The sequence below is a fragment of the Arachis stenosperma genome, chromosome 9, assembly GCF_014773155.1.
Source record: "Arachis stenosperma cultivar V10309 chromosome 9, arast.V10309.gnm1.PFL2, whole genome shotgun sequence".
NCBI classification, from domain to species: Eukaryota; Viridiplantae; Streptophyta; class Magnoliopsida; order Fabales; family Fabaceae; genus Arachis; species Arachis stenosperma.
In genome coordinates, this window is record NC_080385.1 from 104065164 (window position 1) to 104083618 (window position 18455).

The window sequence follows — 18455 nt, forward strand, 5'->3', positions numbered from 1 at the left end:
TTGCCATGGAAGGAGCCTTGCATGTTTGAAAGTGAGGAAGCATTATGTTACAGGAATTCAGAAGACAAAGCATCTCCAAAACTCCAACATATTCTCTATTACTGCATATAAGTATTAATTAATCCATGCTCTCTTGTTTATTTGCAAGTCAATTGATAACTATAATTGGTATCCTGACTAAGATTAATAAGATAACCATAGTTTTCTTCAAGCCAACAATCTCCGTGGGATTCGACCCGTACTCACGTAAGGTATTACTTGGACGACCCAGTGCACTTGCTGGTTAGTTGTGCGAATTGCAAAAAGTGTGATTGCAATTTCGTGCACCAAAAAGAAATGAAAAGAAGAAAAGAAAAGAAAGGTGTGTGAACAGGGCAGGGAGTTACGCGTACGCGTGGGTCATGCGTATGCGTGACATGGGAAAAATGGAGATAACACGCACGCGTGGCTCACGAGTACGTGTGGGGTGGAATTTATGCTAGACACACAGTTTTGGCACCCCACCAATACAACTCTCTGGTTTTTGGCCCATGCAGCAGCAGCATCAGCGCAACGCGTGCACGTCGGCCACATGCACACGTGGGTGTCATTTTTTTTTCCAGCAAAATGAGGAAAGACAATTATAACATAATCTTGGAAATCATTCAAGCTAGATACTTCAAAAACACTTAAAATTTTATGCAATACTCAAAATTAAGCATTTTCTTCAACATTATCAATTCAACCAAACCAAGATCAATGAAATCCTCATGAAGACTCCGACAAGCTCAACAAAATAAAAAAATATCAAGCATACTTAAACAAATTCAACAAAATCCAATAAAGACTCTAAAACTACATGCAAGAAATTATGTACAAGGAGGATCATGCCATGGTGGGGTGTCTCCCACCTAGCACTTTTCTTTAACGTCCTTAAGTTGGACGTTCATTAGCTCGAGATTCTCTTCCTTTGGGTGCATCCTCAAGAAGGAACACCTCCAATTCCTTTGGTGACTTATAACCATGATACTTCTTTACCCTGTGGCCGTTCACTTTGAATGTTGCACTATTTTGAGGGTGGAATAGCTCAACCACTCCATAAGGCTTCACTTCCTTCACTTTAAAGGGACCATCCCACCTTGAACGGAGTTTTTCGGGCATGAACCTAAGTCTCAAATTGTATAGAAGAACTTCATCACCCTCTTGGAAATCTTTTTTGCGGATATGGTGATCATGAAAAGCCTTAGTCTTCTCCTTATAGATCCTTGCATTCTCATAGGCCTCCAATCTAAGACATTCGAGTTCTTCTAATTGCAACTTCCTTGCTATGCCTACCTTGGTTAGGTCCATGTTGCATTGCTTGACCGCCCAATAGGCCTTATGTTCAATTTCAACCGGGAGGTGGCACGCCTTCCCATAGACAATCCGAAAGGGGCTCATCCTTAGCGGAGTCTTATAAGCCGTCCTATACGCCCACATTGTGTCACCCAACCGAGAACTACAATGCGTTCACCACTTTTTCCAAAACCCGCTTTATCTCTCAGTTGGACACCTCCGCTTGGCCATTAGTTTGGGGGTGGTAAGCAGTTGCAACCTTGTGTACTGCCCCATATTGCTTGAGTAATGCTTCTATCTTCCTATTGCAAAAGTGAGTACCTTGGTCGCTCACGATTGCTTGTGGTGACCCATAGCGGCATACAATATTGTTTCTAATGAAAGAAACCAGAGTATTAGTGTCATCAAGGCGGGTAGGAATCGCTTCCACCTACTTTGATATGTAATCAACTGCCAGTAGATTGTAAAGATATCCACTTGAGTTAGGAAATGGCCCCATAATCTCTATGTTCCATACACCAAAGATTTCACAAAATAACATTGGTTGTTGAGGTATTTCATCCTTTTGGGATGCATTTTCTGACTTTTGACATTGGTGACATAGCAAACAATATTGGTTGGCATCCTGGAACAATGTTGGCAACCAGAATCCACAATCCAAAACTTTTTTTAATCCTCCATTGTGGGCCAAAGTGACTACCACACTCGGACAAATGGCAAGATTCAAGAATAGGTTGGAATTCGGACTCAGGGACACATCTACGAATCACTTGGTCTACCCCCATTTCCATAAGTGAGGATCATCCCAAATGTAGTACTTGGAATCACTCCTCAACTTGTCTCTTTGATATTTTGAAAAGTTAGGAAGGAAGATATTAGCGACCAAGTAATTCTCCATAGGTGCAAATCAAGGAAGGGTATCCGAAATAGCATGCAAACCATCCAAAGGAAATGAGTCGTCAATCGAAAATGGGTCATATTTAAGATTTTCAAGATGGCTCAGATGGTTCGCAACCAAATTTTGTGGCCCACTTCGATCCCTAATCTCAACGTCAAACTCTTGCAAGAGCAAGATCTAACGTATGAGCCTAGGTTTCGACTCATTCTTTGTCAACAAATATTTTGAGGATGCATGATCTATATAAACCCCAATTTTGGAGCCTAGCAAATAAGATCTAAATCTATCCAATGCATGAACAATCGCTAGAAGCTCTTTTTCCATAGTGGTGTAATTGGATTGCGTCGCATCCAATGTCTTTGAGGAATAAGCAACAATGTAAGGGAGCTTACCCTTGCGCTGTGCAATCACAGCACCTACGGTATGGTTTGAGGCATCAGACATGATTTCAAACGGCTGCGTCCAATCAGGACCTCTCACAATTGGTGCTGTGGTGAGGGCTCTCCTCAACTCTTCAAATGCTTCCTCGCAAGCACTATCAAACTCAAAATCTACGTCCTTTTGTAGCAAACGCGATAGCGGCAAGGCAATCTTGCTAAAATTCTTGATGAAGCGCCTGTAGAATCCTGCATGTCCCAAAAAGAAACGGATCTCCCTTACAGAAGAGGGGTGAGGTAAACTAGTAATGACATCAACCTTGGCCGGATCCACAGAAATGCCTTTATCAGAAACTACGTGTCCTAACACTATGCTTTGTTTCACCATGAAGTGACATTTTTCGAAATTGAGGACAAGGTTAGTGTTAACACACCTCTCTAAGACCTTAGCCAAGTTCTCTAAATAGCCATCAAAAGAAGTTCCATATACACTGAAATCATCCATAAAGACTTCCAGACAACTCTCAATGAGATCAAAAAAGACACTAGTCATGCACTGCTGAAAAGTGGCAGGTGCATTGAATAACCTAAATGGCATCCTTTTGTAAGCAAAGGTGCCAAAGGGACAAGTAAAGGTGGTCTTTTCCTGATCCTCAGGAGAAATATGTATCTGGAAGTAGCCAGTAAAACCATCAAGAAAGTAGTAATGAGATTTACCTACAAGTCGTTTCAACATCTGGTCAATGAATGGCAAAGGGTAATGGTCATTCCTTGTTGCGGCATTCAGCTTCCTATAATCGATGCATACCCGGCAAGCATTTTGCACCCTTGTCGTGACCATTTCACCATCCTTCTTCTTGATAACAGTGATTCCTGATTTCTTTGGAACAACTTGAACAGGGCTCACCCACTCACTATCGAAAATCGGATAAATAATACCCGCATCAAGAAACCTTATGACTTCCTTTTTCACCACATCGAGAATGGTGGGGTTGAGCCTTTTTTGGGGTTGTCTCACCGGCTTAACTCCCTCTTAGAGGAAGATGTGATGCATGCACATACGTGGGTCAATCCCCACAATGTCGGTCAAGCTCCAACCAATTGCTTTCTTGTGCTTCCTTAGGACCTCTAGGAGCTTCTCTTCTTCTTGGCTAGAGAGCTCACTAGCAATAATTATCGAAAACCTTTGGTTGCTCTCAAAGAATGCATATTTCAAGTGAGAAGGTAGAGGCTTCAATTCAGTTTTTTCTTCAACTTGAGGTTCTTTTCCACTATGATCATGAAGCTCATCCTCATCGGCTTTCTCTTGTTTATCCTCATGTTTATCCTTCCCTTTAATAACAGGATAGTACAACCTGTTGTAGTCTTCTCTTTGTATCTCTGCTACTACCTCATCAATTACACCACATTGGAGAATGGAATGCTCTTCAGGTGGATGTCTCATGGAATCTTCCAAGTTAAACTTGATGGTCTTGTCACCTACCTCAAAAGAGTATGTGCCGGTAAAGGCATCCAATTTAAATTTAGAGGTCTTCAAGAAAGGTCTACCAAGCAAAACAGAGGAAGAACTTCCATTATCCATCGGAGGTATTTCAAGGATATAAAATTCAACCGGAAACACTAAATCCTTGATTATCACTAGCACATCTTCCGTTATCCCTACTACGGTGATCACACTCTTGTCGGCTAAGACAAATTTGGCAGCCGGCCTTTTCAATGGAGCTAAATTCAACCTTGAAAATATAGAGAGTGTCATGATATTCACACAAGCTCCCAAATCATACCTGTAATCATAAAAGGCAACTCCACCAATCCAATAAGATACTAAACATGGTCTGGGGTCACTACACTTTTTCGGAATGGATTTCATCAATGAGAAAATGAAACTACCCAAGAACAATGTTTCCAACTCACCAATCCTATCTTTGTGGGTGCACAAGTCTTTTAAAAACTTAGCATACTTCGGAATTTGTTGAATGGCATCAAGAAGTGGAATAGTTACCTCAACCTTCTTGAATACTTGAAGCATGTTTAGATCAAATTCTAGGGTTTTCTTGGCCTTCTTTACCATGGAAGGGAATGGAATAGAAATGGATTCATCTACTATAGCCTTCTTCTTGGGCTCCTTAAGGCGTGTCTTCTTCCTCTTGCTTTGTGTCTCCCTCATCTTCCTCATGTTGAACTTCAACAACCACTTCCTCCTCGTGGATGTCTTCTATGAGCCTAGGAGGTATTTCTTCCAATGTAGTCCCCAATCGTAGAGTAATGGTGTTGAGGCCACCCTTTGGGTTAGGAAGGGGTTGGGATAGAAGGCTAGAAGAGCTTGAGGGTTGGTTGGTGTTGGCATTGTTGGTGGAAGGTAGGGATATCCTTGAGAGCATTTCGGTTATGTTGGACATTTGAGAACTCATGTTACCAATTTGTGCATTGAGATTCCTAGTATTCTCTTTATTTTTCTCTATCATAGCCCTAAGTCTCTCATGCTCTTAGTAGAGTGCACGGTAAGAGTCATCACCTTGATTTGTGGAAGAGGAAAAAGGTTGATTATTTTGTTGTCTTTGGTGAGGTGCTTGGTATTTATGGTGGTTGTTTTGGTTTTGTTGTGAGTGTTGGTATAATTGATTATGGTAGTTTTGGTTGGCTTGGTGGTTATCATTGTGGTATTGGGAAGAAGAGTGGTGGTTGTTCTAGTATTGAGAAGATAAGTTGCCTTGGTTCCATCTTTGATTGTGGTTGTTTCCTTGAGCGTTGTCCCTCCACCCATGATTGGAGCTATTACCATGAGAATAATTGTTTTAACCTTGAGATTGATAGGGTGGACAGTTGTTGTAGTTGTTGGCTACCGCAAGAGTGTAATTCTCTTGGACTTGATGGCATTGGTCGATGTAAGGTGCGGTACTAGAGCATAAACCACATACTCTAGGAGGTCCTTCAAGTTGGAGGATTTGAGGTGGGGCTTGGATGGCTTGGATTGATTGAGATGCCTTTTGTCCTTGGTGAATCTCCTTGAGGAGAGTGGTCATTTCTCCAAGCGCTTTAGTTAAAGTCGATTCGGAGGAGGTGCTTCCACCACACTCTTGGGAGGATTGTTCCTCACTCTCACATGTTGGGTAGTCTCGGTGACATCATTGTTCAAACTCTATGCTTCCGCCGCCGTCTTGTTCTTAGAAAGGGAACCACTACTAAAGGTTTTGAACAATCTTTTATCCGCTGCACAAATACCTCTAGTGAAATAGCTAATGAGCAAGTGAGTGTCTATCTAACCCATGATATGGACAAGATTCCAACAACCTCTTAAATCGAGTCCAATATTCATAGAGTGTCTCTAGGTCTCTTTGCATTATATCGGAAATTTCCTTTCGGATGTAGTCGGTCTTCTCTGGAGGAAAGAACTTATCTAAGAACTTTCTTCTCAATAGGTCCCAGTCAGTCACCACTTCATCAGGTTGGGAGTAGAACCACTCTTTTGCTGTCCCCTCAAGAGAGAAGGGGAAAGCAAAAACCATGATAGCAATGTCATCGGCACCATGCCTTCAAGCCTTAGAACAAGCTACTTGAAAGTCTCTCAAATGCCTAACGGGGTCTTGGCCAGGTAATCCATGGTACTTAGGAAGCAAGTTAATCAGACTATTCTTCAGCTCGAAATTAGGATCAAGATTCGGATACCTAGCTTGCAACGGTTGAAGAATGAGATCTGGTGCACCTTGTTCATGCAAGGTAATCCTACGTGGCTCCGCCATGTGATTTTCACCTGTAGTATGCAAAGATGTATCAGTAGTGCCAACAGAGGAATAGGAAATTCTTTCGTTGAATGTGGACTTTAGATCACTCTCAGTTTTGTCTAGTGTTTCGAAAGGTTCCTCAAGAGAGGCCGAAGCACTAGCCGTGTAATCCAACCGCCACCTAGCTTGCCGAGTATGTAGTAAGGTTCTTTCAATTTTAGGGTCAAACAAGATAGGATTTGGTTGAGACCAAGTTATTCAACTTAGAAATCATAGCTCATGCATTAAAGGAAATATAAACTAAAAAACAAACTAATGAAAGCAAGTAAACTATCTACAATATTCACATATACACATAACCAATATCAAAGTACACGTTGCAACCATTCCCCAGTAACGGCGCCAAAAATTTGATGGCAAGATTATAGTTGATTTCATCAATAGAAAATCATTGTCATTGTCATAGTATAGTCCTAGACCAACATATAATCATATCAATCAAATTTTGATATAGTTATCACAAGTCAACCCTCAGAAAAAGTAACCGAGAGTATTTGTCTCGGGTCGTCTTCAAGAGAATGGGCAAACATGTGCATCAATATTGGTTAGAATTCCGGGGTTGGGAGTCATAAACAAGAATTTAAACTACTAAACTTAACTTGCAAGAAATCTTAAAGGGAAAAGAACTAAATCAAAGCAATTAAAGCAAGATGAAGTGAATGCAATCGAATAAGATAACATGTAAAGCTACTTTGATTCTAAGACTAAGTAAACAACTAAACTAACTATAATAAGAATCAAGCAACTGGGATTTTTGGGTTTCAAATATGAATTATAAAAAGGAACTCTTGGCTAGGCATAGGAATTGGGGTCACTATCTGATGCACCACTAATTCGTGGTACATCTTGTGCTTAATTGAGTGGATTTTATCCACTATTCTCACATTTATTCATAGAATCCGCATGTTTTACACTTTCCTTCCTGATTTTGTGCTATAATTGAAAACATACTTCTTTGGCCCTAAATTTGCTAAATTTACCCCTCTCTTATTACCATTCAATGCCGTGATATGTGTGTTAAGTGCTTTCATAGTTTATAGGGCAGGAATGGCTTAGAGAATGGAAAGGAAGATTGCAAAAATGCAAGGAACACAAGAAACAAAGCAGATAGCCAGCGAGAATCGACGCGCATGCATGGCTCACGCGTGCACGTGACTTGAAGATTTTCACAGCAATGCGTGCGCGTACCTGACGCGTACGTATGACTTGGAGACTTGCACATCGACACGTACGCGTGACTGACGCGTATGCGTGACATCCGCCACGTGCAGAAAATGCAAAAAACGCTGGGGGCGATTTCTGGGCTCCATTTTGGCCCAGTTCCAAGCTCGAAAACACAGAATAGAAACTACAGAGTGGGGGAATCATGAGGCATTCATACACTTCTGATTATTCACAATTTAGGTTTTAGATGTAGCTTTCTAGAGGGGGAGGCTCTCTCCTTTCTCTAGGTTTTAGGATTCTTAGTTTTAGATTTATTTCTTCCCAATTCCAGGTTCAATGTTCCTTTAATTTTAGTTTTCTTCTACTTTTATTTATTCTATTACTTTAGTTTATCTTTTTCTCTTGTTAATTTATTAATGCAAAGAGTATTTTTCTATTTAATTTCTTTATCCGTTGATTATTCTCACTTCCATTCCAATTAATTTGATTATTATGTCTCCTTTCTACTCCCTTTACATGTATGCGAACATGGCATCTATGTCAATGGAGTAGGCTCTCAACTTGACTTTGGAGTTAGATTAATATTTAGAGACCCTTGAGTTGGAAGACTCAAGAGTTAAATAATAATTGGAAATTGTTGGCTAGCTCTCTAGTTGCTAATGCTAATGCTAATCCTTCCTAAGGGAGAAGATTAGGACTTGTGAATAGAAGTTGGCTCAACTACTTGACTTTCCCTCATTCATTGAGGGTTAACTAAGTAGAAACAACAACCTATGATTATTACTCTTGGAAAATCCAACAAAGATAGAACTTTCGATTAATCTTCTCCTAGCCAAGGCTTTTTATTTTAATTACATAAAACCTCTTGTTAATTTTATTGCTTCAATTTATAATCATTTATTTTTCCATTCTCCAACTTCAAAATTTCTCAGAAAATCTCATAACCAATAATAAACACACTTCCCTGCAATTTCTTGAGAGACAACCCGAGGTTTAAATACTTCGGTTATTAATTTTTAGGGGTTTTGTTACTTGTGACAACCAAATTTTTGTATGAAAGGATTCTTTGTTAGTTTAGAAACTATACTTGCAACGAGAATTTATTTGCAAGGAGGAGTTCGATTTTGTATTGGAGCAAGTGAAGAAAGCCAAATTTATCACAAAAGAGGAAGTAGTTAAAGACTTAGGAGATGTGGAACCCCCATGGAAATCTAGAGTTGTAGAGTATTCCTCCGATAAGCTTGAAATTGATGTCGAGGAGGATGGTGCACAACCTCCAAGGCATGTTCCTTATGAAGAATTGGATGGAATAGAACGAGAAATAAGTCCCTTTAGTGATGAAGTTCTCACATCACAACCTCCCAGTGGTGAACTTGCATCCGCAACTGAACCCCTAGATTTTGAAGAACCTTCTCCACGTGAATCTGAAATTGATGTGGAGGTGGACTTTTCTCAACCTCCAATTTATGACTTGATCGTTCCCTTTCATTCTTAGCTTTATTTTATTTTGTTTTTATCAGTATTCATTTATAATTTTTACATAATCATCTGCATTTTGCATTCTGCTTCAAAAAAAAGAGTGTTCGACGCGCAAGCGTCCCTTACATATGCGCATCATGTGTGAGTTCGCACCACCAAGGAATTGACCCGAGAGTTGGCCGGAGTGGTGCTGGAAGCGTGCCTTGCGCACAAGCAAGACCATGCGTACACATCAAAGATGCATGCGCGTCGCTTGCGCATTTGCCAGACCAAGCGTAAGCGTCCCTGACGCGTACGCGTAAATAGGTGTTTAGCCAGAGACTTGTGATGGCTTGGGGCTAGAATTGTGCTAGAAGCACAATCTTCATCACGCGTATGCATCCCTGACGCGTGCGCGTCATTTTCACTTTGTCCCCATCCACACATGCGCGTACCTGACGCACACGCGTCGTCCGTCTATCTAGCCCTCATGCGCATCAACCCAAGAGTTGTGCATGCGCGGGGCTGCCTTCGCGTGATTCGCACAAACTGAGAGCATGCGTACGCGTCGCTTGAACTTTCTGCGACCCACGCGTATACGTGCCGTACGTGTGCACGTCACACACACCGCCTCACTTCACTAGCGCGCCGCCCAGATTTCAATTATTCCCTCCTCCTAAATCCCAATTCTCTCTCAATCCTACTTATTTCTTCTCCTCCCCTCTCCTCTTTATTCCTTTTCTTTTCTTCTATTTGTTACATTTTCATACTCGCATTCATGGCATTTAAACTTTATTGTTTCTTCTCATTTTCTTTTCTATATCTGTTATTTTCACATTGGTGTTAAAAAAATTTTTTTTATTCAATTGTTGCATATTTCTTGCATTACTTTGGGTGCTTCCTGACTTGTTTGCTATTTAGTTGACATGCCCTGTGCCTCTATTGTTTTTCTCACTTACATGTTGTAGCTACCATGTAGTTGAGAACCTTATTATTTGGCACTATCCCACATATATTTTATTTCTTTTCATATCTTTGCTTGTGGATTCTTTCCCTTTTTTTTCTCTTCTTTCAGGATGGCCACCAAGAGGGAAAAGGAAAAGTTTCTAACTGAAGCAATAAACAAGTCTGCTGCACGATCTTTGGAGAAAGGCATCAGTTGGAGCAACCCGTCCACTTGCACATCTTTGCATGCACCAAGGATGGTACAATCTTTAAGTGTGGGGAGGTCAATACCGACTTCCGTGGGTTAGTTACTCTTCTTTCAACACCAATGTTTAGTTTTTTGTTACTGAGTTGTTGCATTGTATAATAGATTGGATAGTTTGTTAGTTGCCTGCATTTATGTACTACTTGGTTGAAGTAATATTTTTCTTTTCAAGAAACTTTTTATAGCATTTCACTAACTTGAATTAAAACTTTTGTTAAACTTGTTTGAAGAAATTTTATATTTGGAACATGGTTTAGAGCTCGAACACACAAAACCAGTGAGATTTTCAGCCTAATTGATTGGTTGCATTTTATCAACCAATATTTTATTTTGGTGTGTGTTGTTCTCTCTAAAATTGTGATCTATATCTTGCTTGATTCTATATTTCCATGGTTTAATGTATGCATATACTTATATGATTGAAGCCTTGTTTCACTTAGCTTATATACCCATATCGCCTTACCCTTTCATTATCCTTTGCAAACCAATTTGAGCCTTTTTTTTGCCCTATTTGTTCTTTACTTTAGCTCATCACTAACTCTAAGTAGAAAACAATAATGTCCTTAATTTGAATCCTTGGTTAGCTTAGACTAGTGAGAGTGCTCATGAATTAAGCGTGGGAAAAGTGGGTTTGGAAACGTTTGGTTTGGGAATTGAGTATGTTAGACTTTTTGTGAAAATGTGAAAAATGTTGAGGACATGTTTATTGGTACATGAAATCGTGATCTCACACACTTTCTTCACAACTCCGCGTAGCTGACCAGCAAGTGCACTGGGTCGTCTAAGTAATACCTTACGTGAGTAAAGGTCGATCCCATGGAGATTATCGGCTTGAAGCAAGCTATGGTCATCTTGTAAATCTCAGTCAGGCAGATTAAAATTGTTATGGGGTTTTGATAATTAAAAGACAAATAAAATATAAAATAAGATGGAGATACTTATGTAATTCATTGGTATGAATTTCAGATAAGCATATGGAGATCCTTTGTTCCTTTTGAATCCCTGCTTTCCTACTGCTTTCATCCAGTCATGCGTACTCCTTTCCATGGCAAGCTTTATGTTGGGGGATCACTGTTCTCAATGGCTACCGTCTGCCTCTCAGTGAAAATGGTCCAGCTACGGGTTACGTAAGGCTAATTATCTGTCGGTTCTCACTTGTGTTGGAATGAGATCCAATGATCCTTTTGCGCACATGTCATAGTCATCCCATCCCAGATCCTACTCGGAATACCACAGATAAGGTTTAGAGTTTCCGGATCTCAAGAATGCTGCCAATTGATTCTAGCTTATACCACGAAGACTCTGATCTCACGGAAAGGAAGGCTCTGTTGTCAAGAGAGGCAACCATGCATTGTGGACCAGGAGGCCAAGAGATATAATTCAAGCTTGTTTTTAGGTAGAACATAAGTGGTTGTCAGGCACACGTTCATAAGTGAGAATGGTGATGAGTGTCACTTGATCATCACATTCATCATGTTGAAGTGCGAATGAATATCTTAGAACAAGAATAAGCTTGAATTGAATAGAAAACAGTAGTAATTGTATTAATTCATGAGGAACAGCAGAGCTCCACACCTTAATCTAAACTCCACCGTTGAAAAATACATAAGTGATGAAGGTCCAGGCATTGCCGAATGGCCAGCCCCCTAAACATGATCAAGAGATCAACAGTGATACAAGGATAGTCTTAAAATGATCTAAGGATCTCTTGATCTCCCCAAATACAATAGTAAAAGGTCCTATTTATAATAACTAGTAACCTAGGGTTTACAGAGATAAGTAAATGATGTAGAAATCCACTTCCGGGGCCCACTTGGTGTGTGCTTGGGATGAGCATTGAAGCTTTCACGTGCATAGGCTTTTCTTGGAGTTAAATGCCAGCTTTGGTGCCAATTTGGGCGTTTAACTCCAGCTTTTATGCCAGTTCTGGCGTTTAATGCCAGAAAAGGGTCTCTGACCAGCGTTTTGACGCCAATTTGGGCCATCAAATCGCCAGCAAAGTATGAACTATTATACATTTTTTGGAAAGCCCAAGATGTCTACTTTCCAACGCAATTAAGAGCGCGCCAATTAAGCTTCTGTAGGTCAAAAAAATATATTTTGAGGGCAGGGAGATCAGAATCCAACAGCATATGCAGTCCTTTTTCAGCCTCTGAATCAGATTTTTGCTCAACTCCCTGAATTTCAGCCAAAAAATACCTAAAATCACAGAAAAACACACAAACTCATAGTAAAGTCTAGAAATGTGATTTTTGCATAAAAACTAGTAATTATATACTAAAAACTAAGTAAATCATACTAAAAACTACCTAAAAATAATGCCAAAAAGCGTATAAATTATCCGCTCATCACAACACCAAACTTAAATTGTTGCTTGTCCCCAAGCAACTGAAAAAAAATAGAATAAAAAGAAGAGAATATACAATGAATTCCAGAATATCAATGAAGCTTAGCTCCAATTAGATGAGCGGGACTAGTAGCTTTTTGCTTCTGAACAGTTTTGGCATCTCACTTTATCCTTTGAAGTTTAGAATGATTGGCATCTCTAGTAATTCAGAATTAAGATAGTGTTATTGATTCTCCTAGTTCAGTATATTGATTCTTGAACACAACTACCTTATGAGTTTTGGCCGTGACCCTAAGCACTTTGTTTTCCAGTATTACCATCGGATACATAAATGCCACAGACACATAACTGGGTGAACCTTTTCAGATTGTGACTCAGCTTTGCTAAAGTCCCCAGTTAGAGGTGTCCAGAGTTCTTAAGCACACTCTTTCTACTTTGGATCATGACTTTAACCATTCAGTCTCAAGCTTTTCACTTGGACCTTCATGACACAAGCATATGGTTACGGACAGCTTGATTTAGCCGCTTAGGCCATGATTTTATTCCATTGGGCCCTCCTATCCATTAATGCTCAAAGTCTTGGATCCCTTTTACCCTTGCCTTTTGGTTTAAAGGGCTATTAGCTTTTTCTGCTTGCTTTTTCTTTTTTGCCATTTCTTTTTTTTCGCAAGCTTTTCTATTCACTGCTTTTTCTTGCTTCAAGAATCAATTTTATGATTTTTTATATTATCAATAACATTTCTCTTTATTCATCATTCTTTCAAGAGCCAATAATTTTAACATTCATAAACTTCACTATAAAAAATATGCACTGTTCAAGCATTCATTCAGAAAACAAAAAGTATTGTCACCATATCAAAATAATTAGACTAATTTCAGGATAAAAGTTGAAATTCAAATACTTCTTTTTCTTTTGTAATTAGGTACATTTTTCATTTAAGAAAGGTGAAGGATTCATAGGATAGTCATAGCCTTAAGACATAGATACTAGACACTAATGATCATGTAATGAAGACACAAACATAGATAACACATAAAGCATAAAAATCGAAAAACAGAAAGATAAGAACAAGGAAATCAAAGAACGGGTCCACCTTAGTAATGGCGGTTAGTTCTTCCTTTTGAAAATCCAATGGTACGCTTGAGCTCCTCTGATAAACCACTATTTATGGTTTATATTATTTTTAATTGAGTAGTTTTATCAAGCTTTTTCACCCACTTATTCATAGCATTTGCATGATTTTACAATTCCTTCCTAGTTTAGTTCTATAATTGAAAACATGCTTCTTTGGTCTTAATTTAGCTAATCTTAATCTTCTCTTATTACCATTCGATGCCTTGATCTGTGTGTTAAGTGTTTCAGGCTTCATAGGGCAGGAATGGCTTAGAGAATAAAGAGGAAGCATGCAAAAATGGAAAGAACACAAGGAATTGAGGAGATGACCAGTGAAAAGTCACGCGGTCGCATGGCTCACGCGACCGCCCGAAATGGAAGAAATCAGAGTGACGCGTTCGCGTGCCTGATGCGATCGCACGGATTGGAAGCTGTACGAACGACGCGAATGCGTGGACGACGCGCATGCGTGGTACGAAAAACGCTGAATGACGCGATCGCGTGGACGACGCGGCCGCGTGACGTGCGCGATCTGTAGAATTATAAAAGTTGCTGGCAGAGATTCTGGGCCGCATTTTAACCCAGTTTTTGGCCCAAAAACACAGATTAAAGTCAGGAAACATGCAGAGACCCAGGGGGAATTCATATCAGATCATAATTCAATTTTAGGTTTTAGATGTAGTTTTTAGAGAGAGAGGTTCTTTCCTCTCTCTTAGGATTTAGGATTAGGATTCCTCTTAAAGGATTTAGGATTTCGACTCTTCATCAGGTTCAATATTCCTTTTACTTTATATTTCTCTTTTACTTCCAGATGCTTTAATGCTTGTATTACTTATGTTGCCTATTTGGCTTATGAACTTTTCATGTTAGGATTTTCTTAATTAATATAATTTGAGGTATTTCAGACTTATGATTGTTTTCTCTAATTTATGTTATTGATGCTTGGGCTCTATCGAAATTATTTTCATTCAAGTAGATTTTATTCCCTTTTGGCTTTGGTTGATTAATTGGTAACTCTTGAGTTTTCAAACTCAACAGTGGTTGAAATTGGCAGATTCTAATTGATCTAGATTGCTCTAAAGCTAGTCTTCCCACAGGGATTGACTAGGACTTGAGGATCAAACTAATTAGTCCACTTGACTTTCCTTTGCTTTAGTAAAGGTTAACTAAGTGGGATTAAAACCCAATTCTCATCACACCTGATAAGGATAACTAAGATAGGACTTCTAATTTCTCATATCTTGCCAAGAGTTTATTTTATAGTCATTTATTTATTTTTCTTGTCAATTAAATTACTTGTTCAATCCTTTTTAAAACCCCAAAATATACCTTTGCATAACCAATAATAAGAACATACCTCCCTGCAATTCCTTGAGAAGACGACCTGAGGTTTGAATACTTCGGTTTATAAATTTATTGGGTTTTGTTACTTGTGACAACCAAAACGTTTGTATGAAGGGATTTTCTGTTGGTTTAGAAGCTATACTTACAACGCGACTATATTTTTATAAATTTTTTTACTAGCAAAAATCCTAACGTCATCCTCTATGTCTCTTCCTTGCCTTTGTTGCTCTTCCCTCATGGCTATTTGATCCTCTCTAATTTCATGGAGAATAATGGAGTGCTCTTGGTGCTCCATCCTTAGTTGTTCCATATTGGAACTCAAATCTCCCAAAGAGGTGTTGAGTTGCTCCCAATAGTTGTGTGGAGAAAAATACATCCCTTGAGACATCTCAGGAATTTCTTGATGAGGGACTTCCTCATGCTCTTGTTGAGGTCTATGAGTGGGCTTTCTTATTTGCTCCATCCTCTTTTTAGTAATGGGCTTGTTCTCTTCAATGAGGATGTCTTCCTCTATGACAATTCTAGCTAAACTGCATAAGTGACAGATGAGATGAGCGAAGGCTAACCTTGCTAAAGTGGAAGGTTTGTCAGTAACCTTGTATAGTTCTAGAGGTATGATCTCATGAACTTCCACTTCCTCTTCAATCATGATGCTATGGATCATGATAGCCCGATCTACAGTTACTTTGGATCGGTTGCTAGTAGGAATGATAGAGCGTTAGATGAACTCCAACCATCCTCTAGCCACGGGTTTAAGGTCATGCCTTCTTAATTGAACCGGCTTACCTTTGGAGTCTCTCTTACATTGAGCTCCTTCTACACATATGTCCATAAAGACTTGGTCCAACCTTTGACCAAAGGTAACCCTTCTAGTGTAGGGGCGTGCATCTCCTTGCATCATTGGCAAGTTGAATGCCAACCTTACATTTTCCGGACTGAAATCTAAGTATTTCTCCCGAACCATTGTAAGCCAATTCTTTGGGTTTAGGTTCACACTTTGATCATGGTTTTTGGTGATCCAAGCATTAGCATAGAACTCTTGGACCATTAAGATTCTGACTTGTTGAATGGGGTTGGTGAGAACTTCCCAACCTCTTTTTCGAATCTCATGTTGGATCTCCGGATACTCATTCCTTTTGAGCATGAAAGGGACCTCAAGAATCACCTTCTTCTTGGCCTCAACTTCATAGAAGTGGTCTTGATGGACCTTTGAGATGAATCTCTCCATCTCCCATGACTCAGAGGTGGAAGCTTTTGCCTTTTCCTTTCCTCTTTCTAGAGGTTTCTCCGGCCTTAGGTGACATAAATGGTTATGGAAACACAAAAAGCAATGCTTTTTCCACACCAAACTTAAAAGGTTTGCTCATCCTCGAGCAAAAGAAGAAAGAATGACAAAGAAGAAGAAGAAATGGAGGAGATGGAGAGTGAAAAAAGGTTTGGCCAAGGAGGGGAAAAGTGTATATGATGTGTGAAAATGAAGGAGTGATGAGGGGTTTATATAGGAGTGGAAGAGAGGGTTGTCTGTGTGTGAGGGTTGGGTTTGGAAGGGAAAGTTTTTGAATTTTGAATAGTGGGTTTTTTGGGGAAGAGTGGGTGGATGTGAGTGGTAAAGAGGTGATGGGGAAGAGAGATGGAGGTGATTGGTGAAGGGTATTTGCGGAAGGGTGTTATTGGAATGTGTGAAGAAGAGAGAGTGTGAGTTGAGGTAGGTGGGGATCCTGTGGGGTTCACAGATCCTGAGGTGTCAAGGATTTCTCATCCCTGCACCGTTTTGGTGTGTAAACGCCCCTTTGAGTGGCAATCCTGGCGTTAAACAACAGGTTGCTGCCCATTTTTTACGTTTAACGCTAGCTTTTCTTCCCCTTTTGGAGTTTAACGCCAACTTGGTACCTTTTTCTGGCGTTAAACGCCCAGAATGGTGCCAGACTGTGCGTTTAACACCCATTCTGCTACCCTTACTGGCGTTTAAATGCCAGTAAGCTCATCCTTCAGGGTGTGCTATTTTCATTGCTGTTTTTTTATTTTTGCTTTTGTTTTTGTGACTCCACATGATCATCATCCTAAAGAAAACATAAAATAACATAGATAAATAAAATAAAAATTGGGTTGCCTCCCAATAAGCGCTTCTTTAATGTCAATAGAATGACAGGAAGCTCTTACAGAGCTTCACAGGTGCTCAGAGCATGATGATGGCCTCTCAACACCAAACTTAGAGTTTGAATGTGGGGGCTTTGTTTGACTCTGTATTGAGAGAAGCTTTTCATGCTTCTTCTTCATGTGTACAGAAGGAGATCCTTGAACCTTAAACACAAGGTAGTCCTCATTCGCTTAAAGGACTAACTCTCCTCTGTCAACATCAATCACAGCTTTTGCTGTGGCTAGGAAGGCTCTGCCAAGGATTATGGATTCATCCTTATTCTTCCCATTGTCCAGGATTATGAAGTCAGCAGGGATGTAAAGGCCTTCAACCTTCACTAAAACATCCTCTACAAGTCTATAAGCCCGTTTCATAGATTTGTCTGCCATCTCTCGTGAGATTCTTGCAGCTTGTACCTCAAAGATTCTCAGTTTCTCTATTACAGAGAGTGGCATGAGGTTTATGCCTGACCCCAGGTCACACAGAGCCTTCTCAAAGGTCATGGTGCCTATGGTATAGGGTATTAAGAACCTTCTGGGATCCGATTTCTTTTGAGGTATCTTCAGTTGAGCCAAGGCATTTAGTTCATTAATGAGCAATGGAGGTTCATTCTCCTAGGTCTCATTACCAAATAATTTGGCATTCAGCTTCATGATTGCTCCTAGATATTGAGCAATTTGCTCTTCTGATGACTTACATCATCTACCTTTTTCTTGCATAAAAAGGACCATAAAAGAGGCATAATCTCATTTGATCATTGCAATTCATGCCTTAATTGATGAATATCATAGTACATTGCTTTGAAATGAGTTTGTGTTGAATTTCAGGCGAAAAAGACATCAAAACTGGGAAGGAAACGACTAAACAAGTGGGCGTGTGAAGCAGGCGTGCCACTTGGAACAAACATCACAAAAATGTATTGGTGTGGCACGCCAAAAGCTGGGCGTGGCACGCTGGTACAACATTCCAGAGAGGAACAACGAAGACCATCAAAGGGGTGTGGCATGCCAGAATCTGGGCGTGGCACGCCAACTAATTTCCTAGAAGAGTCATCACTAGGGCGTGCCACTTTGTATCGAAGGCGTGGCACGCCAGTTCTAGAATTCACTTGGGCGTGCCACTTGAGGATCAAGGTGCGGCACGCCAAGCCTAAGAGACCCACAATTGAATGGGCGGGCCACTTGAGCAACATGGCATGGCACGCTGGTACAAGAATCCAGAGAAGGGGTTGAAGGCTAATGAGGTCTGGGCGTGCCACGTGAGCAACCAGGCGTGGCATGCCAATGAACAAGAAGGCAAAGCAAAAAGTT

At 40.1% G+C, this 18455-nt stretch overlaps 1 protein-coding gene across 1 annotated transcript; it reads right to left on the reverse strand.

The window, feature by feature from the left end:
* Positions 1–912: 912 nt before the first annotated feature.
* On the reverse strand, positions 913–1458 carry LOC130949780 (uncharacterized). Its single transcript, XM_057878414.1, has one exon. It carries the CDS (start codon positions 1456–1458, stop codon positions 913–915), a length of 546 nt encoding a protein of 181 aa, XP_057734397.1.
* Positions 1459–18455: the final 16997 nt, after the last annotated feature.